The sequence below is a fragment of the Idiotropiscis lumnitzeri genome, chromosome 7 (assembly GCF_059441095.1).
Source record: "Idiotropiscis lumnitzeri isolate Australia: NSW breed Sydney's pygmy pipehorse chromosome 7, RoL_Ilum_1.0, whole genome shotgun sequence".
In the NCBI taxonomy this organism is placed as follows: Eukaryota; Metazoa; Chordata; class Actinopteri; order Syngnathiformes; family Syngnathidae; genus Idiotropiscis; species Idiotropiscis lumnitzeri.
In genome coordinates, this window is record NC_142397.1 from 17,830,867 (window position 1) to 17,853,297 (window position 22,431).

Below are 22,431 nucleotides of genomic sequence, written 5' to 3' on the forward strand. Positions count from 1 at the left end.
GGGAGCCAAACACACAGTGGGGCCCTGTGTATGTACGAGGGTGGATGTGTGGATGTGAAATTGGGTTTGTCCAAAGCGCTTTAAGGCTTGTTCGCTTCATCTTAGACGTTGTTAAACAAAAGTCAGTTTGTTACAGACGCAAGTGGGGCAGAGAGCGTATTAATGCCCACTGATGCAGTCGTCTGAAAGTCAACAGTCTTCCGCAAGAAAGGCAGTTGTGTTCAGTGTCAATTTGGATGTCTGGTGATCACCAATTGGCGGGCCTATTTTGGTTAGGGGGGTTCACATGAGAGCCTTCAAAAGTACACATTTGTCTCTGCATGGGCCTGAACTCTCTCGGAAAGTGAATAACAGTCACTTGTTTCGTTTTTTTCACGACAAGACCAAAATAAACACAAAGACTCCATTTAGTCATCTGGAGGAGAAAACAAAGAACAAAACAGCAAGCATTTTCAGAATTTTTATTTCATTATAAATAATGATAATGTGCTTATACACATACATGGCCACTCCATAATTCCATAATACAAAAACATACAATGACTAAAAGAACTGGTTCATTCTGCCAAATATTCAAACAACTGAGTGCTTTCATGTGGGCAACTTTTTTTGTTGTCGTTTTTTTTTTTTTTTTTTTTTTTTAAATTGGATTTGACGGATACAGCAGTGTCGGTTGCAGTAGATACAGTTTAGAAATGTTTGTGAAAAAAATTAATGAGAATGACTTTCACAGTCAGGACTTATGTAAAATCGAGACAGAATGGCCCAACAATATAATAACGTAACAATTTTGCCTTTGTCCTTTCAAATGTAATTTGTCATGTTCTAATTGACTAATTAAAGCACATGTGGCCCTCCTTAATTAATGAACTCTAAAAATAAAGAGATCATCAAAGTGGATACTGTTCTCATGTGAGTTATTGTGTGAATAAAAAAAAAAAAAAAGCAATACACTGTAAATACTGACATTGTTGGGGTTGCTCAACTGGGTTGCTTTTGATCATCAATAATGATTTTTGAGAAAAATAATTTGTCATCATAGTCAAAATCATTCTCCAGTTTGAGCATACTTTAAGATTGTGCTTAACCTTTCTTTTTTCCCTATAAAGAAAAAAAGTGTCAATTATGCCAAATGTTTCCTCAAATGACCGCGATATATGATATATTGCACTCCTGCTCAGCGGGGGAAATGCATGTCCATCTTTTATCTAAACTTTGCTGCTCTTTTGCTTTGGCAAGTGTTTTGTGGTCGTGACTTGTGACCTGGTGGCTTTTTCCCGCTAGAGAAAGATCTTTAAAGGGGTTTAAACCTGTGATCGATCTTGCCTATCAAGCACCCACCCCCTCCCCTTTTTGTTAAAACCACTTCTCTTCTCCTGCTCTCTCATCTGTCACTTTCCCCAACGTCACCCCTGACCTCCCGCGAGGCCTCCGGACCACTACAAAAGGCCAAGATCTGTGCTTTGCCGTCCGAAACGTCAATAAGACACAGAGAGGAAGACAGAGGAGGAGTGCGAGTGTTTAGCTGGAGCTTTAAATTAACTTCCTCAGTGGTACAGCTGTGGTGGATGTTAGTGTTTCCGATATAATATAACTCACATATTCATTTCCCCGTGTTTGCTTCCTTTGCCTCTAGAATTTCTCTTCATGTGTGGCTTGTGTGGGATCTCAAATAAATGCCATATAGATCAAATCAGCAAAACCCGTTTCCTCCCACCCCTCTGGCAGAAACGATTTGGAAGATTAATTTGGCGTTACATGGAGTTTCATGTGGCTTTAAGATATGTAAACATGTAGCCTCGAGTCACTTTAACGGCTGGCCAGAATACGGCAATACATTGGGGTTTACCATCGTAAAAAAAAAAAAATAAAATAAAATTTTTAAAAAACCCACAGGGAGTGGGCTGACGATTAGTGGACTTCACTGAGAAGTCATGATGGTCAGAGTGCCACGTGTGCAGAACTGACCAAATTAAGCGCTGAAAACTGTGCTGCCCATCTGCACTCCAAATGCACGAATATCCAAAGTGGATGAACAGTTTTTGGTCTGATATTCCTTCTAGTGTTCCCTTCTTAGAGATGTCCGCATGTCCTTCACATGAACTAATCATGTAATGTCCTGCATCAGAGAACATATTCCAATTCATTTTGGTCCTGTTGACGAATGGTCATCTTCATTCTTTGTGGACTCAAGCTTTGGGTCAGGCGATCTCCGGCCTCAGATAAGGAAGGGGACCTGAGAAAATATAAATACAAAAAAAAGAAAGATGATGAGTTTTGACAGACACCAGAGAATGTGGATTTGAAATCAAATGTTGCAGAGAAAGTCCAAAAAAGATTGCAATTTATGGCTGGGTGTATGTTTAGCGTTTCCACTAACAAATGACTGTTGTTGTTGTTTGTGCGCAAACGGGAGTTTAGAGTTGCATATCCGGAGCCAGGCTGTAAGATCAAGTGAGTTCCAATTTGCAACTAAAATGTGCAGATGTAATATACTAAGTAATTAGTATAATTTAACAGTAGTAGACTAATTTAATCATACCCAAGTGTTGCTGAAAAGAAATCTGTGCTGCATTGTCATATCCGCCACCTTCACACTGAATCAAACATGTGTGTCTTTTTTGGGCGTTTTTCATTTCCTTTGATACTATCAATTCACTACAATCAATCTCTGGTTTTCTCTGCCATGGTAACCATGAGTCACAGTGGTACTTAGTACAAGTTTTGTTTATTCCGTTGCCATGTTTGTCCCTCAAATCCTTAGTATCTTGAAATCAAATTTCACCATTAGAATGAATGAAAATGCCTTTAATTCGTTCCATTTCCACCCAAAAACACAAACATCTTTTTGGTAACATTACCGTATTGCACCAGTATATAGAAAGTATGAAAACCTGCAATAATATATCAATAAAATACTGATGAATAATAAACTATTCAAACAATTTTTAATTGCCACTTTTTGTTCCATTTAATTTTTACTGAAGTTATTTTTCACGTTTATTAGCCACAATGTCGTTTCTTTCAGCGACTTCTCCATCTTTGCATGGAACGTGGGCCTCATCTTAGAAACTATTTTAATGCCCTCGGCTGGCTAACTTATAGCCTATATATTGAATCCGTCCCTCCCACTTTCTCAGGAAAAATGGTTCGAAAAAAGACATTTGGCAAAAAATATGCAAATACTTGAAGTCAAGCAAAAAAGCTGTCGCCATATGAAGTTTTGTCCCAACATATACCATGTATTTTAGCTGTCAGAAATGCTAGGATACCGTAATTTCCAAACACTGACATTTGGGGGTCAAAAAAAAAGCAGAAAGAAGCCACACAAAGCTCACATCACAAAGCAAAATAATAAACCAGGCCCTATGAAGGTACCACTGAGTTATGAATTATGAAGCCCGATAGTCTCGTAACTACGAAACAGTAAAAAAAATCGATTTCAAATTTTATTTCAGAAATCCAGTGAACAGTTACAAGTGATCGTATGGATCAACGCACCATCTCGAACACTGGAACCTGAAGCAGCACTGCTAAATGCTGCCTCCCCAGCTGACCTCAGTCCTCACACCTGTTTCTAATAGCCGCCCTGCCAGAGGCTATTAGGGTCCATCCACCTCCAAAAAAGACCTTTCTTCTGCTGCTCCAAACCCAACTGCACGCTGGTTATCCAGTCCCACTGATTAATCACATCAAGATGGACGGGTCGGGCTTGTGACGGTGCGTAGGTGTATGAGAACACGTGTTGTCCTGGTGAGCGCCTTTGCGCTTTTAGGCATGTGTACAACACAAACAGGCTAAAGGTTGTTCACGTGTGATTCCATATGTGGTTCATGTTATTTGGCCAAAATACTTCATTACATGTAAACGGGTTTTCTACTACTCTTAGATAATAAGACAGATGATATTCATTTGATATTTGCCTCTGCACCAAGTTGCATGTGTTCAGACTTTTTGGCTCATTTTCACGCTCTTTGAAGAGACATGCCCAGGGTTTGCGACAAGATTATTGGATGAGACTGATTGGTCAACCCCCTGTGGACCAAAATTGGAAACGCCGGCTGCTGTAATCATAGCATAACAGAAAACGACATTGCTCTGCAAATTCTGATTTGTTTGAGGTTGACTGCAAGACTTTCCGAACAGTAATGTGAACTGAAAAGACCCTCTCATGACTCAACAAGCGAATATTCTTTAAAGGGCAAACACGTTGAGTAGGACTCTCAAACCCTATTTGAGCGTTACTTTTCCGTGATGTGAGGTGACTCTAGTGAATGACTGTGTCACAGTTTTGGGTGAATAACTTTTCAGTGGCAATCAGACATGCACAATTACCACCCAAACCTGAGAATGGAGTGGGGCTGCACCTTAACAAGCTGGACAGCAGCTACACTATATAGACACAATTATATTTAGATGAACGATAAGCGAATATGAAAGAAAATGTGTTGCGGATGTGTTTTGGTCCAATCATTTAGACTTACAGGTGTTAAAGTTGGTTGGAAACGGTTGAAGTCAGGGCTCTGTGTGGGCCAATAAAGTTGTTTTTTTTTTCAAATTTTTGCTTTGTGTACTGGACAACAGGAGAGGGCTTTGGAATTGACCAAAATGACTAAAGATGTTTGATATTTCGGTGGAGCAAGAGATTTATCTCAACACCCAATTGATTTGATTAAAAAAAAACAGAGGTGTGCCTTGTACTATTGGTATGACTTGGTTCAGACTTTCAGATTTATTTTTCTACACTTGGAAAAAAAAACGGACTAACCCCAAACCACTGTGCTGGGTAGGACAACAATTGGTCCAAATGTTGTGGCGTCATATAAGCTAATCCTGTGGCTTCCAAGTAGTCACAAGTTTCTTCAGCACTGGGACCTTTTTTTATCTTGACTGTGACTGTGCTTAAAAATTCAAATCAAAGTAACTGAAAGCATGTATCAGCTGATCTTTGTTTTGAGATAAAGATCAGTCCAGGAAGCATAAGTTTAGTGTGTGAAGCATGTCAAATAAATGAATTGTGGTGAGATTAAAAACAAAATATGAAGTGAAGTCCATTGACCTTACTTTGTGCGTACTGGCCATACTGGTAGGACGCCATGTGATCAACTGTGTAGCCCTGCGAGCTGTAGGAGGGAGGGCAGTAGGATTGGGAGCTGGGCAAGGAGGGGAGCGCTGACATGGACGGAACACTGGTCAGTCCCTCCAGACCTTTAATGTGATCCATGCGTTGGCTGCAACTGGCAGCAATGCCGGCAGGTGGTTCAAGGCCGCCTGTTAGAGGTGAGATGGCATAGTCGCTTTGTGGCTGGTGGGGCACCCCACCGTGATTCAGCAGACCCATCACCTGTTCAAAACACAGATGAGAGGACATAGTTTTGAGAATAACGCACATCTAAAATGTGAAGGTGAAAGAAAGTTGTGTTGTGTGGTGGCATAAATTTTCCACACTTATGCATTTAATATTACTTTAAAATCCCAGGTCTTGACGAATTAAATCTTTCAGTTGAAAACCTTACATTATTATGTCGTGCAATTCATTGAGAGGAAGATACACTAAAAATTGAATAATGATCAATGGTGACCCACATCATGATCAAAATGCAGAAAACACATTTCTGGCGGTGCCAACTTCTGTTAAGACAACTCATAATTGGTCGATTGTGTGGAAGAGCCGCAAGTGCCTGTGTGCACTCCCCGCTATATTTAAGATGACAAAAAGTCTGTTTGGGGAGTTTCTTCGCTGACCTAGTTCAGGGATTCAGTCCGGAGTTTGTGGTGTGACGTGGCAACGTTGTATGCAATGATACTCAATGCAGCAGAGACCATCCAATAGACTCTCAGAAAGCTCACTGACTTCACTCCAGAGACTGAGAATTAACAAATTTGTTCAAGATCCACAGCCCCAACTATTCTAAAATTACACTGCTCCAAAAACATCATTGCAAAAGATAACTAATCTCCGAGGAGGAAAAAAAATCTGATCTCAAAAGAAAATCCTCTATAAGCTTCACTTTACAAAAACCTTAGAATACATTTGCAGCTTGAGAAAAGCATTAGCTCTTGACCTGGTCTTTATTAGCGACACAATAATCGAATTTGGAGGACTATTCTTTGGCCGGCAAAGTACGGAAAACAGCTTCAGGGCATAGTAGTTCAACTGGTGTCCAAATGGGACTGATAGTGCCGACCCCCTCGGAAGCACATTCAATATTCCTGTAAAAATTGGAAACCTCTTAATGAGAAATGGAGGCTTTGCTCCTCACCTTTTAATGACAGTGTAACAAAACCTGCAAGCTCTAAATGTATCATATCCACCCCATATCTGATCAGAGCAAAGGCTCGAGGCTTCTCGAGTCATCCTAATAAGAAGCAGGTATGCAGCACTATGTGTCCTCCTGGCCCTATAAGTGACATATTATTCGACATCCACTCACACACATGGTACTGCTTAAATCATTTCCAAGTCGGAGAGGAGGGAAGAGTCCATGTTGACTCGGAGAGAGGAGTGGTGTTTCCTCTCATGCCCTGTAACATTTTCCTCAGAACAAAATGAAATTGTGTTTGGAAGGCTTGGCGGAGGTAAAAAAAAAAAAAAGAGCAGGAGCAGTTGCCAAAAAATGTCGCAGGATCCAGAAAGCCACCACCACTAAAGTTGTACTCTACTAATGACGCTAATGTTTGTGTTATATCCCTGCTTGGACCGTTATGTTTCTTTGTTCGCCCGGAGGCCTCTCCCTGCCTCATGAGAAGGCTGCTGATCTGCCATTCCTGGGTGTTTCATATTGGAACACTGCCCTTGCCAGAGGCCTGAATCAGCGTATCCAAGAGTCCACAGAGAAAAATGCCGGGATGAAGGGGAAAAACATCTGAGTCTAAATATTCCTGACTTGAAATATGAAACATACAAGTAAATATTACTTGAGGGAATATCAGGGGAGGTATTTTAAGAATACTGTCACAGGACTTCCCTCGAGGCACCGTGTACAGGTTTTGCACGCATTGGTAACGATTCAAAACTGCACGCTATCACTTTATGCGCAGTATTTATTCTGCGTATTTTGGATTGTAAAATTAGGCACAATGGCAAAACAGCACCATTTGAGTTAACTCAGTTAATTCCAATCAGTTTCATTGACAGCCAGGACACCACGGCCTCATACAGCGGTGAAACGAACACTATCTTGATAATCGGATATGACGGATGTTCACTCACCTGCGGGGAGAGTCCATTTCCAATGGCGGGGTTCATGGGATTGGCTGGACCCCCGGGGCTCACAAAGCTTTCCGAGTATCCTGAGAAGGAGTGGCGTCCAGAGGCAAGGCAGTAGGCAGAGTTTGCTTCACCTTGTCCTCCGCCACTGGGCACTTGGTGGCTCGATGACGGCGGGAGAGGCTGTGGTCGATGTAGCGTGCTGGGGGGCTCTTAGATGAACAAGGTTCACATGTTATAATAATTATTTGACAGATAAATATGAATCTGTGTGTTGCGACCTGATGTATGTACCTTGCGATATGGATGCAGAGGGATAGGTGCTGTCAGAGAGCTGGTAAGGAGCAAGGCTGGACATGGCTGAATGTGGGAAACCCCCTGGGATCAGGTGATTGAACGACATCAGCTGGTTGGCCCCGGCTTGCTTCCGCCACCTGGCTCTTCGGTTGCTGAACCATACCTAGTAACGTTGGGACATTGTTGGTATATGCGAGTGTGTGGTATTCAGTTGATGTTCAAACACAATGCGCTGGATTCATTTGAACACAGACAAGCAACATAACTTTCATTTTGGACCGTAGCCAGGATAATTTGGTCGATTTCAGGGGAAAGAGAAGACCGATTTGTTTCCCTGAGATTTGAAGCGCAATGTTGAAAGCTCTTTGTAAAGATTGGTCACTTTCACCTTTCAAAACTTTTTGAAACATCAATATTGAATAGACTGGCTCAATAGACCTTACACACACACACATATATATATATATATATATATATATATATATATATGAGAAATAATATTGGCCAACAGTTAATTTTAATCAGAAATAGCTTTATGTGCCCCAAAACGTATTTCAATAATTTGTTCACTTTTTTGTAGCACATGAGGTTATTGAAATATTTTCATATTTTAGTTTTTAAGTTTGACCTATGGAATTTTGCACTATAAGGATTATACCATGCGGTGAAATTTATAGGTATGATGTTTTGTGAAAAAAACTACACTTGTTGCTAAACCTAAGCATCCATCCTTCTATTATCTGAGCCGCGGGGTGCAGGAGCCTATCCCAGCCGTCTTCGAGCCGTAGGCGGGGTACAGCCAATCGCAGGGCACACATAGACAAACAACCATCCGCCCACACACTCATGGGGCAATTTAGAGTGTCCAATCAACCTGCCAGACATGTTTTTGGAGGGTGGGAGGAAATTCACACAGACACGGAAGAACTTGCAAACTCCACACAGGAAGGTCGGAGCCGGAATCAAACCCACAGCCTGCTCACATACTGTGAGGCAAATGTACTAGCTAGTCGGTCACCATTCCACCAGAACGTAACCCTAAATTCATGAATATTATAAATGTATTACTATATTAAGAATTATATTCTTGCAATGTTATTGTTATATTATTATGATTACTGTCATTATTATTATTATTATTATTACCATGAACAGCTGATGTGATAGAGATTTGGAATTAGTGCAAAAATTCATCTAGAAAATTTTACTTGTGTCCCTGATTTAAAAATAAATAAATAAATTCAAAGTTTTTGCTCAGTGTCATTTTTGGGAATAAAACACTGGAACTCATTAGATTCAACAGGCATAACTACTGTTGTGTCCAACGTGTGTATGTGTCTTCTCTTACTTGCACCCTGGCCTCAGTCAGTTTAGCTCTTTGGGCAAGCTCCTCTCTGGTATATATGTCGGGGTAGTGGGTCCTCTCAAAAGCCCTCTCCAGCTCCTCCAGCTGCTCTGCGGTAAAGGTGGTCCGACTGCGCCGCTGTTTCCTCTTTAGTGGCAGACCAGGCTCTGACTCCACATCTGAACCCTCATCTGAGTGACTCGCTAATCAACAGGAGACAGGAAAAAAAATGCTCAATATTTTTCTCCCGACAACAGATATTTAAACAGGCAAATAAGTCAAAAATGTTGACGCATCTTTATAATCACCCATCAAAACGTAATTCATTAAGCAGTTTACTGTCTAAGCAGAGTGATTGTGGAGTTATAATGGCCACCTGAAAAGAGACGGACAAAATATGATTTTGCTATATGAGTACACTACAATCCCCTCCACACACGCGCATGCACTGTCAAGTGATAGTTTTTCTTGTGGTCTTGTGGCCAAACAGACTTCCATTCAGGAGCATAACTGTGAGTGAATAATCCCTATGGAAGAAAATCCCACGGCTCCACAGGGGTACTGGTGGACTAAAAGCCACACAAAAGACTAATTTGGATCTTGGGGCCATTCTTTTGCCTTGTGTGTGTGTGAGAGACAGCGATAGAGAGACAGTGAGAGAGAGAGAGAGAGAGCGAGAGAGAGAGAGAGAGAGAGAGAGAGAGAGAGAGCATGCATGCTCGATGAACATGCTGCTTATTCAGGTAACGTGTGAACTCTTGGGGTCGTCATTTTCCAAGCCCACCCATCAATCTGAACAAAACCTGGCAAATTTTGTCTTTCAAGTAAAAAATCAGAACCGCAACAATTGGTCAAATGAAGATATATAAATGCAGTATACAGGTGATATCCTCTAACACTGCCTGTAGCACAGTGATCAAAACAGGCAAGTTCCTCATTTCAATGCTCAATGATACTTTGTTTACAGTGATTGTAAAAAAAAAAAAAGTTAATATTTTTTATTTTATATGTATTGTTCAGTCTGACTAAGCAACAGTTACGTTGTTGATCCTGATAGCTCTAAATTCTCTTTTTTCCCCTCTCTCTATTTCAGGTCGATTTTAATTCAATTGTGATTTATATGCTAAAACCCAGCTAAGTGCTTTAATTTAGTCTTTCAAACACACTATTGCATCCCTTATGAATTGGCCAAGGCCTTTTGTGTTCCACCTAATGAATCCCCCTCAGCACAGGCAATGTTTTGTGTGCAACACTGTATTAGTTCCCCGTCAGACCCTACAATAAAATACGAGGGAATCCAACCAGATGAGGGCCCCCTGTGTGAAACTGATCCTTGCACCCCCATCGGTGAGACATGCATTAGGGGCAAATTGGTTAAGAAACATTCATGCTTGCGGGTGGCAATAAGTCAAATATTTTCATAAGGAGGAGAAAGGAAAATAGAACCATTTTCAGAATATCTTGCAATTTTGCAGTGCCATCATTGTACGTCCCATACACACTCTGATGCTAATGGTGCCGAAAATAAAACAACGAATGAGCAGCTACAGTCGGTTTACCTTACAGGGCCACCAAAAAAATAAATAAAAGCATGCTGTAATTAGGGGTGTGGTTAACAGACTTTTGGAGTTTTGGACAGGTTGGCAAAAAAACAAGTGATGAAGCCTTTGTTTTCCTCTAATCACCCCGACCCACCCCCACTATACACACAGACACACACACACACACTTGGTTCCTGCAGCAAGGCCACATGGAATTCCTTTCGGCTCCTCCCCGACTTTAGCAGCATGCACGTTCCTCAGAATTTCACAGGGATTTGGGCCCTGGGAAAGTGGAGGTAGCTGGGAAAATTCTTAATCATTTTGGAATTACCTATCAGTTATAACTGCTGCAGGTAGTTTCACAAACTTTTCAAAAGAAACGACATAGTGGCACCCGATCTCGGAAACGTGAAAAATCCACACTCGGATCTTCCGTAGATGGCTCATGTTGGCTACAGTGTGTTGAATTGTTACAAGGCCGCTACACTTTTTCACTCTTGTCATCAAAATCTCTGGTACACGCATAGCAATAAATGCAATCTTTTTCTAAACTTTGGCTGCCGATGACATGATGGCACATTTCTTTCTTTTCAAACAAGAATAGATAAATAACAGATTTGATGGTAAACTATGTCTCCATGACACATGGCTTTGGTTCATCATCATGGCACAGTCACAACATCAAATGTCATTGCTGTTTCGATACTTCTTCCTGCTGGGTGCTTTAAAATACTGACTTCTTTAAACTGATGTTAACATCATTTTATTCCTTTGTTGATCCACTCAAACCCCCAACCGTCTTGCTTGTCGCAATCAGTCAGAGACAGCAGTCTCAGGAGGATGGCTCCGATGTTGGTGCCAAAGGAATTTGGTCCCCAATCAAATAGTCGGGATGTGTTAACTTTTGTCAAGTCGGACAAGGTGATAAAAAGGTGTTTTCAACTGTTTTGATGCTGTAGTTGGGTTGTGAAAGCCCGATGTGGGGAAACTCACGTCAATGGTGTGATGTTAAGAAAATGAACATCTTAATGACTTAAATGGTAAGTCCGATCAAAAGTTCTGAGAAAATACAACTTTGCAAACACAATGTTCACCCACTTTAAACAAGCAAAACCTCCTCCTCCCTGTCCTTTTTTTCTCTTAACTGTGTTGCTTTGTCTCCCCCAATCGTTCTTTTCCACCCATATTTCTCTCTCGGACTCTCTGGCCCTTTGTTGCTGCAAAGAGCTGAACTCTTTGCCGGCGATTTTCACGCTCCATCTGTGGAATCCGTCATGGCTCCCTCAGCCCTTCACAGTGGAGGGTTGTCACCTGCCCCACGGGGGAGCTGGATAGGGAAGGGAGTGCATAAAGAGGAATGGGGGTGCAGCCAGGGGCATTTTTGCCCTCCCCCTCATTGAAAACTCTTTCCTCTGGAGGAAACTGTACAAGCACCTAAGGGAGTGACGGGGGCTTTGGGGTCCGTTGTTGCTGATGTAAATATACCCATGAGAATAGTGTGTCTGAGCATCTGTGTTGTTTTTTTGGGAAGCAGTTGTTGTAGGATGTAGCAGAGGATTCATTCTTCTATCTCTCTCTTTTGGGAGAGAATCATGCACCATGAAATAAGCGCATGTAGTCTACAAAAGCATGGCAATGTATTAATTCAAATTTGCAAATGCAACAAAACAATTTCATTCTAGAGTGCATAGTTTCGTTTGTGACTGGTTACCCATTATGAACACACAAGCACAGTTAAAAAGAACGGCACTCAGATGGTCATAAAGATTAGAAGTCAATATGTTGAATGTGTCCGCAATATTCAGAAAAAGGCTCTATCGGAAACTTTTATTCAAATGTGATATCTGGCTCCTGCTCCGCTTTTCAAAACAATGTCAAAAAGTGTCACAGTATTTATAAAGTTTCAGACTGACTGAGACAAAGTGTAAGAATGTGACAAATGGAAAAGTTTCAACTTTTCCCATTTCTAGGAACTTTTCCAACTTTGTAGGAAAGTGGTTTCAGCGATCCCCATTTGCCGTCACTGCCTTGCTGTCCTTAAGATCTGATCGCATCAATGTGGCATCGTCAAACAGAACTCCAAAAATTAAATTATCCTCTCTGACCCACATATCGCTGTCTGCCAGTTTTCATCTTGAAAATGCTGCACCCTCAGCCCCAGTAAACACTTGACTTCTCTTTGTATATCTTTGCACCACTTTATACCAAAGGAGAGAGGGGCCAGCCCTGGCGCATTCATCAAAATATGAAGAAAATGAAACGCTTAAAAGGGTATCATTATCTCAGGGCAGTGGACCTGACGAGCTGAGGAGCATTTCCTCAAAACAAGAGAAGCAGTTGGAGGGATGCGTTGGAGAGGCTTCAGAGGAGAAAAGAAAACTGTTTAATTGAACCAAACTGAAGCCCCAAGAGGCACCGTTTGTGGGACCCCAAGCAAAACAACCACTCGGGAGCCAAGAGAACCCAAAATGTCTCCTGCCACGTCACGCCAGGGAAAACCAGAAGGACCAAAGAGGATTTAGCTGGAACAGACTGTTGGAAAGACTTCAGTATTGCTGGTTATTTGGAGGGGCGCACAATGGGGGGCACACAAAGGCTTAAATATGTCCACTGAGACATGAGACAGTTCTGGTTGAACATTTATGCATGCGTGCGTGAGAAGGAGAGAGAGAGAGAGAGAGAGAGAGAGAGAAAATGAGCAAAAGGAACGTGTCCAGCTTGAATTCTAGGACTTGAGGGAATTGACTGGCCATATGTGGATTATTTACACCCCGTCTTTGCACGGCCCAGGAACACTTCTGGGGCTTTAGTTAACAGTGAGGCGGTGACACTTTGGCCACCCCCTTTCTCTCCACCTTCCCCTCCCAAAATCACACAAAACAAAAGGCAGAGGAGACAAACGCAGCATTTATTTGGGCGGGACAACCATGCCGCTTCTATTCAGGCGCCGGGAGACTAAGTGACTGGCTGACTGCATGAAACAGTATATAGAAGTCAACGTAGGCAGATGCTGGGTTAGATAATGGCTTTACTGACAGCTTATGGGCCCATCTGTGACGCTCTATGGCTGGTTTAGAAAATAAATGGTGTGTGTGTGTGTGTATGGTTGGGCTTTTTTTTTTTTTTGGCAACGGTGGCCGTTCTTGAATTGCTAAGAAGCAGTTGTGACCTTCACAAATGGACTGCTTTAAAATACAACAAATTATGTGCAAGGGTAAAAGTGTCATCAAACACATCTTGTTTCAAAAAAGGGATGCTGATGGGTTGAAAGGAGTGAGATAATGGGGTTGTTATGAAAGTTGTTCAAAAATAGTGGTGGGGGGTATCAGGAAATGGTTACCTGTCAATTTTAACTAAAAGTGTTTCTAACCTTGTTTCCTGTGCGCAAAGAGAGAGCGACCTCACGCTGCCCTATGACCTTGCTGTTCCCTGTCTTTTACTCTGTCTCCCCACTCAGGTCATGGAGGGGAAAGGGAAGGTCTGTCGTCAGCCAACAAAGTGAACTCTTCACATGCTAACTGTCATTCTTCGTTAGATAGCGAAGCTTAATCTTGCTCTTTTTTCCTGCATTGGTTTGTCGAGAATGGGATGCATGCATTTTGTCGTTATGTAATAAACCTTTTTCCAAAACAAGATAAAAAACAAACTTAAAATTTGTCTTTTCGTGTCATTCATTGTGTACAGAATCATTTAATTTTACTTGGACATGTTCACAATGAGCCACAGAATTTTAATATTATGAAATCAATGCTTGTAAAAATTGCACGTCCGAGCAAAATTATTGATTTATTTATTTTCCTTTTTCTCAGAATTAACTAAATAAATTTGTAGAGTTTAGGAAAAGAGCTTATACATATATAAAGTTAATTTTCTCTAATGGAAATAGTTAAATTACAACATACAGGGTCTGATCTACTAAAAGTTTGCGCTTGCGAGTGCAAACTTGACAGATGTGGAAACTTAACAAGATCAGCTTGCCTCAGATTTTGGTCTACCAAACACACCTGCACATTTCATTCTGCCTTGTGAGGCCAGTATGTAAACACAGTTAGCTGAAGTTAGCACGCAAAATGTGATTTATTATACCTGAGCCGATTTACATTGGGTGATTTACAAAGCGCGCTTAAAATGCACGTGCAAACCAGCAGCAGTTTTTAACGCAGTGCTCCGCTGGTTAGGCACATCCAATTATTAGCACAATCTGAGGGCTAAATTGTGTTAAAAATGTTTTAAATATATGAGCGAATTACGTATGATGTTTGATGGGAGGCACAAGTGAGCATTCCGCATAGATGTCAGAAGCTTACGAACCCAACACTAAATTTCTTTGCAAATAAATTTATTAGTGAATCGAGGGTCCGCTAAAACACAGATGCCAAACTGAAGGCCTGGGAGGCAGATTCAGCCCGCCTCATCATTTTATGTGGCCCGCAAAAACAAATCATGTGCATATATGGAGCCTATCCCAGCTATCTTCGGGTAGTAGGCGGGGTACACCCTGAACTGGTTGCCAGCCAATCACAGGGCACGCAGAGACAAACAACCATCCGCGCTCACACTCATACCTAGGGGCAATTTAGAGTGTTCAATCGACCTGCCATGCATGTTTTTGGAATGTGGGAGGAAACCGGAGTACCCGGAGGAAACCCAAGCAGCCACGGGGAAAACTTGCAAACTCCACACAGGATGGCCGGAGCCAGAATCAAAACACACGAGCGCTGCATTGTGAGGCCATCGTGCTAACCACTCGTCCATTTTTTTTTTTTTACGGGGGGGGTAAGAAATGGGATACAATCCAATACAACTTTATTTATATAGCACACTTCACAATTACTGTACGGGATGGCTAAGGCATGCCACATAACTATTTGGGAATCATCATCAATCAGGTGACTGACAGCTGCCTATCCAACACCAAGAGCAAAGATGCTGCATTGACAGGCTTTTTTCACCTTTGACTCTTGGTTCTAACCTTTAACCAACCCAAACACTCATATACACTTTAAAGTCACCAATAAGACAGTAGATTTAAGTTTTCCACAGAAAGAATGCTCACATTTTGTTTTCCAAACAGAGAAACACATTGACAAAAAAAAAAAATACACATTTTAAAAAAATCAATCTCAGCCATACATTCCCAAGTTGCTGTGCCTATAGCGTGATCTTGCAACAGATAAAGAGAGCCCTTATTCATAGGCGAGCCATTCTATTTGACCTTGGCCTTTTCACTCTTTCACTCTTTGGGGCATACTCAGTAGCAGCTCAATGTGGCTAGTCCATCACGGTGAAGGCTGGGGCACCAGCGCCAGTCTTGAAGAGGGGAATACCCCAAATACCCTCTGCCCCCTCCCAGCCACACACACACACACACACACACACACACCACCCTCACAAAAAGCACAGCCCGACTTCAAAGTCGGTGTGCATTCATTAATTGCTCTTTGAATTGATATCAGTGAGTCACAATAAATGTGTGAAAGGATAAAGAGGCTTTAACGAAGTATAGAGGAGCCATTCATTTGAGGATAACTATGTTTTCATGCTTGGATAGTCATCATGCATGGGCTTATTAGAAAAAACGCACGAGAGAGGGAGGATTGCGGGACGAGGAGAGTGGCCTAGAGAGCCCCGGGGTAGAGGAGAGTGATTTGGTGCTCACCACTTGGCCCTGGTGCCCCCCTTCTTTGCCCTCATGCCCAAAGACTTATGAGTGACATATTCATTCTTTCAATGGACAGACAGAGCCCTCTTCACCAGACATTTGGCTCAAGACACTTATAGCCAACAGCTATTATAAGATTGTCAGAAACCTTATTGGTCCTGTTGTTGTCACGTCATGATGAAACAGATTCAGTACGACGGCATTCAGGGGAACATGCACTATTCAGTGTTTGGATTGAGTTATCTTTTCTATCTGTTGTGACTAAAATACTAGAATTGGAAAAGTGTCATTTGGAGATATTTATTCTTGTTCCACTATGTAAAGTTTAAATCAACCACATAACCGAAACCTTAAACCACATGCATCGCTGACACTCAGCATGCCTTCTGTGCTCCAATTCTTCTTTCTAAATCACCTCTCCCCTGGCACTGATCCAGTGTATGCCAACCTGTTACACTTGCGGCACAGCAAACCTCAAGCCAAGACATTTTTCCACACCCACATTATTTGCACAAACAAAGTCCTGCTCAGTTTCTGTGACAAAGCCAGCTAAATCTTAATGGCTCTTTTATGTATTGTCTGCTCATGGTTCCCTTTTGTGCCCTCGCCATTGGCCCAGACCCTGCTTACAATGAGCCCAGGAGAATGGAGGCAGATTGAAGGAATGCGCCTCAATAAACCTAATTATGACATGATGACTGCGCTCACCATGGTAAGGGTTTTTTCAAAGATCCTGGGCTTATTCAATTAGCCCTTTCCAGGATCCTCTTTCGCCAAATAAAGTTATCCTTTTGACTGTTTGCATTGCAAAGAGGAATGTGTGCGTATGTGTGTGTCTGTGTGCACACGACTAAATGGAAATGTATCAGCCCCTCAACAACACTCCTCTGTATTATCTGGCTAATTTAACCTCACCAAGAAAGGACTCTTAAAGACGCACTGTGAAAACTTGAAGCGGCAGTAAGGAGAAGATTGGCCCACTGTGACTACTTTGTCTCCAGGGTCAATAACAATGACGCTTATGCTTAGCGCTGGAGGGCCAAACTTAGTGCCAAATGCATTCATATCTGACAGAATCTCAGGTGATTTCTAAAATGGCAGTTCTTTGGAAACACAGTATTTCATGAGGGACTTTTGCAGACTATCACATGATCTATACTTCTGGCTGAGTGCCACATACATTGATTCAGTCTGAATGTTCTAAAGACAGCCAACGAGTGGAAACTGAGATTACTGCCAATGACAGATAAATAAATTCCCCATGAATTTGCCAATTTCACTGCTTTTATAATTCCCATTTTGAGCATTTTTATTTTAATTCATTATTTATTATTTTTGAAAAAAAAAATGTCACATAAAATTTAATTGTATTATATTGTATTGTATTGTATACTGTAAAAATCATTTCAATTCAAGTAAATAATTGGTCTTTAATTCCATTATTATTATTATTATTATTATTATTATTATTATTATTATTATTATTATTATTATTATTTCATGGCTGCTCTCGCAGGCCTGCTCTATTTAGAACAGTTTAAGTTGACGTTTCCTTGTCCAATAAAGTTATAGCATATGTTCTGGCCAGGTTAGTTGCATGCAAACAGATGAATTGCACATTTATGTATCTGTTATATTTATTTCACAGGCAATTCTCTCACATGGATAAATAACAAAATTAAAAAGTTTTATAGAAGTGGACTAACTTTGCAGGTGACCCAGGGCTGACAGGAGAAGAGAAAGAATAGGAAATCGAGGGAGAGGGGAGGAGTTGCTCTCAAGATGAAAGTGGGATGAAATAAAAGAGTCAATTTAATCTGCTTGAAGAGATTTGAGGAGCAGGCGGCAAGTGAGGGAGGGGGTCGGTGGGGAAAGGTGGCCGCCCCAATTGTGACGCTATACGCTCCGGGCCAGAGCTGAGCTCTCCGGGGAGAGAACATTGGTCGCTATTCACCGAACACACTCTTTAATACACTCCCTCCGTCATTAAATGTGTCATAGCACAATATCGACATCGTTTAAAAGACATGATTAATGTTCGGGGGATGAAAGGCCGACATCCACCAAAAGAATCAATAATACATCATACGTTTTTGAGTGAGTACGTCTTGATTTTTAGCACACCCTCCCAAGTGCAGGAGCTTTGTTTGGTTGACCATTTAGCATCTGGTTAGTTGACAAATAGCAATTGATCCCCTGGGCACTGGTGTTTTTCTTACGGAAACGCACAGTAGGCCTACAAGTCAATATAAAAAAAAAATAACTATACAAATATATATAGATATATATAAGCAACAATCAAAACGCGCATCATACGTTGAATGTTGCAAATATAATATTTCATATTAATACTCAATGGAACTTGTTGAACTTTTAAACAATTCTAATTTCTTAAAATAAGTAGCTGTCCAAAATTGAGTTGGCCCGGCTATACGTGCGCGCATGTGTTGGGGACCAAGCGCGCTTCTCCGGGCTATACGTGAGTGGATTTCTGAGGCTTCTATTGTAGTCACTGACTGGCAGCCGGCCTCTATAGAAGAGCCTAAAAAGGAAACATTTTGTAGGGGAAAGAGGCCATTTTCTCTTGGTGAACTGCTCCTAAAACAGGGCCGGAGCGCTCCCTGAATAATTCATCCTTATTGCGGCTTCATAATATGTTTTGTCGGGCTCTGCCGCGGACGGAGAAGCTGTCCTCTCCCCTTTTTGAATTCTAAACAGGTTTCCCCTTTTCGTCTTTAGTAGCACCCAAATGTGTTTCCAAGCTGGCTCTTTTGTCCGCGCACAGCCCAAGCGTGAGGCCCGAATAGACTTCGGTGCCTTTGTCTCCCAAGTTCATCCCCGTTGTGTGCGCCGGCTCGTCTTTGTGCGCTGATGGAAACCGTTGAACAAATGTTTGATCAACTCATCTGCGGGACAATTGTGTATCCTCAGACTAGGGCGCTTTATCTCTCATCCTCTACTACACTCAACCTTGCGGGACATGTTGACATTTCGATGGTGACAAAATGGAAAGAGAGGCAATGGAAAGTAAGGAACACGTATTTGAACAAAAAGCGCCTAAAGACAATATTCCAACCATTATTTTCTCACACAAAGGAGCTGACTGGAACATGAGAAAAATAGGCCAGGGGGGGGCAGTCGAAAAGTAACTATATAAAAACATTTAACCCTGGGGAAATCATGAAAATTAACGTTGAAGACAACGATACAAGAGAACCAACAAGTTATGACAATCACGCAGAATTAACGCAGCTCCCCCGGAAAAAGTTTTGTGTTGCCGTTGTTGTTGTTATTTTTAACAAATATTCCCTTTGAGTGATTTCAATAATCTGATAGACGAGTGGGAAGGAAATAAAACTCCCAATATTCGAAACAAGTACTTTTGCTCTTAACATTAATCACTGAGGCATCACGATATCCGAGTAAAAATAAATTAGCTTCACAAAAATAATTTATGACATTCGAAGTTAGTGGCGATTAGATGTTTATGCAAAGTGAGTGAAAGAAAACGCTGCATACGTCAACGCAACCACACGCACACACAAGCGCGCGTTTGCGCGCCCGCGCTCAGAGCCACAAACGAGCAGTAAACCATCACCTGCTGTTTGATTTACTATCTGTCCTCATGGGAAAAGCATTAGGCGTGGAGACATGGTCAATAAAGAATTCAAAATACAACGTTTGCACCCCCATCCAACAACATCACGTATGATACATCTCGGCGACAGTTAACAGGTCACAGAAATGTATGCACGTCACTTTTCACTTCTAAAATTAATTTATAACATGGAATAGAGTTAAAGTTCATATATAAAAGAATATCGGTAAATGCACATTTTTGGGGAAAAAAGTTGAGAAAGTTACTTACATCTATCTCCCAAGATGCCTTCAATGCTGTGCTTGGTCCTGCGGTCACTTTCCTCCAGCTCGCTCTTCTCCAGGTCATCTTCATCCTCCTCTTCATCGTCTTTACCTCCAAACTTGCCGCGCATTACGCGACTGATGGAGCTGACTGCAAAAGTGTACAGATGGAGCAATTAGTTTAATCTACATATAAATTAAAATAAAATGTCCATAAATACTACTACTACTACAACAACAACAAATAATAATACTAATAATAATAATAATAACAATAATAACAATAATAATAATAATAATAATAATAATAATAATAATAATAATAATAATAATAATAATAATAATAATAATAATAATAATAATAATAATAATAATAATAAATTAATTAATGTCTGCCCCTTTTACCTGAAGGGATATTGTCGCGGTGACATATCCCATCCTTCAGTAATTTATCCCGAATCTCCCAGCTAAACATACCCGGGTTTTCCCGCTTGCATTCTTCTATTCTCTTCTCCACGTCCAGCGTCGTTGCCTGCTTTAAAAGTCAGAAAGGTTTCAGAGTTTATTGCCTGTGCGCTTGGACGAGATTATATATAAATACATACAAATCAATAGGTTAATCCATAAACGTTTTAAATTGCTCTCTTCTTTTCATGTACCTTTGGTTTGCTGCCCCCGATGGCCCCGGGTCTGATGGAGCCGGTCTCCTGGTACCTGCACAGGATTTTGGACACGCAACCATGGGACACCCGCAGTTGCCGAGAGATGACACACGGTCTGATGCCGTGGTGGGCCATCTCCACGATCTTGTGTCGAATGTGGTTGGGCAAAGGCCTGCCATTTATGAAAACTCCACCGAGCTGGTTTACTCGTCCTTGACCGAGCGGCGTTGACACTACACCGGCAAATCAAATAAAGAACGAAAGAAAGAAAGAAAGAAAGAAAGAAAGAAAGAAATGTTTCAAACGTTTTTTTTTTATTGTTTTTAAATATTCGGCTTTGTATTACTGTGGGACTCGTAGAGCACTTTCTTGTAGTTATTTATCCGCAACTTTATAATGGACCAATATCATGCCACAATTTTGAACATAGGCCTCCATTCCTAGCGAAATGTTTTGCCGTTCACCCTGTTAGCAAACACAAGTCGAGTTCGATTTAAGTGACAGCAAAGTCTTGATGACAACTTCGTGACAACGGATGAAGCTTTACCTTCCAGGGGAAAGCCACTGCGCGGGTAGTTCTGAGCAAGCGTGGGTCTCATCATCCTGGGAATAGACCCAGCTAGCGCGGTCATACCTCCTCCAAACCCAAAGATAGACAAACCCCTCCAAGCGGGGAGGATGACCGAGATGTAAAAAGAAGACCTCCTGGTCAACGTCTATCGCCTGGGAAGCGTCGGGCGTCACGGGTCAGTTATATCGCAAAAGCGAGCACCGGGGAGTCCCAGGACAGCCGCGCCTCTCTCCGAGCATGGAAGACCACAAAATAGACCCGAAAAGGAACTCGTGTTCTCCAACGTTTCCACTTTATCCTCTCTGGTTGGAAATGTATGCAACACCTGGCGCATCCAGAAGGCTAAATGTTGTTATTTGTTGATATTGTGTCAAAGTGAGAAGACACGATCAATGTAGTCGAGCTCATCACAGAGCCAGTCAGCGCTCAGGGCTCTGATTGGTCGAGGGGACAAACCGGCAAACTGAAGGTCTACGATGATTGGGGGAATCTACAAACTTTTCTCCTATTACAGGCGTCGTTACAGTTTTGCTCTAACAAGACAGGGTTGTTTTTTGCAGGGAAGCAACAGCCGGTGACAAAAGTATAAACAACATCCAAAACGCAAAGTGTGTTTGGGCTGCAAGAAGGAAAATACGACGAGACACTTGTTGAACGTGTAGGATGTTATAGTCAATAAATATTTTCTCCCAACACGGGGTTGTCTTATTTCCACGATTAATAGGAAAGAACAATTAAAGTCGAAATTCCAATGAGAAAACTCAAAAGGGAAAATAATTAATATTTGCATAATAGTGTGCACATAATTGGCTGCCAGGATGGCCGAGTGGTCTAAGGCTCTGCGTTCAGGACCCAGTCTCCCCAGGAGACCTGGGTTCGAATCTCGAATTTCCCCATTGTGGGACTAATAAAGGGAATATTATTATTATTATTATTATTATTATTATTAGCATACAGTGTGTACGTTGCGAGGGAAAATTGAGGCAAAAATAAACCATGGATTAAATTAAAAATTATAGTTTTAGTTATAATTATTTTTTGTTCTGTAATAATTTGTTGTTATAACAAACAAATACGTTTACATGAGCGACTGTATTGGCACGTCACAGCCCTAATTTTAATCTTCTAGGACAATGTGACAATGTGTCTCTAACCTTAAACGTCTTGTAAAACTTACATAACAAAAAAGTGACATTTCACACACACACAAAAAAAGATATTTTACTGATTACTGTCACCACCATGCGTCATATGAGCTATTTAACGCCTGCTACCCACATTG

At 41.4% G+C, this 22,431-nt stretch overlaps 1 protein-coding gene across 4 annotated transcripts; it reads right to left on the minus strand.

The window, feature by feature from the left end:
* Positions 1-511: 511 nt before the first annotated feature.
* On the minus strand, positions 512-21,489 carry pax3b (paired box 3b). 4 transcript variants are annotated; one of them, XM_088300142.1, is made up of 9 exons: positions 21,126-21,489; positions 20,576-20,811; positions 20,394-20,448; positions 19,924-20,067; positions 8,856-9,055; positions 7,505-7,670; positions 7,214-7,422; positions 5,065-5,344; positions 512-2,236 (listed from the first exon to the last, which is right to left on the minus strand). In XM_088300142.1, exons 1-9 carry the CDS (start codon positions 21,208-21,210, stop codon positions 2,202-2,204), a joined length of 1,410 nt encoding a protein of 469 aa, XP_088156268.1. In that variant the 5' UTR covers positions 21,211-21,489; the 3' UTR covers positions 512-2,201. The 4 variants fall into 4 exon arrangements, with proteins under 4 accessions (XP_088156268.1, XP_088156266.1, XP_088156267.1 ...); XM_088300140.1 differs by having other exon boundaries at positions 20,322-20,448; XM_088300141.1 differs by having other exon boundaries at positions 20,394-20,451.
* Between the last annotated feature and the right edge of the window lie 942 nt (positions 21,490-22,431).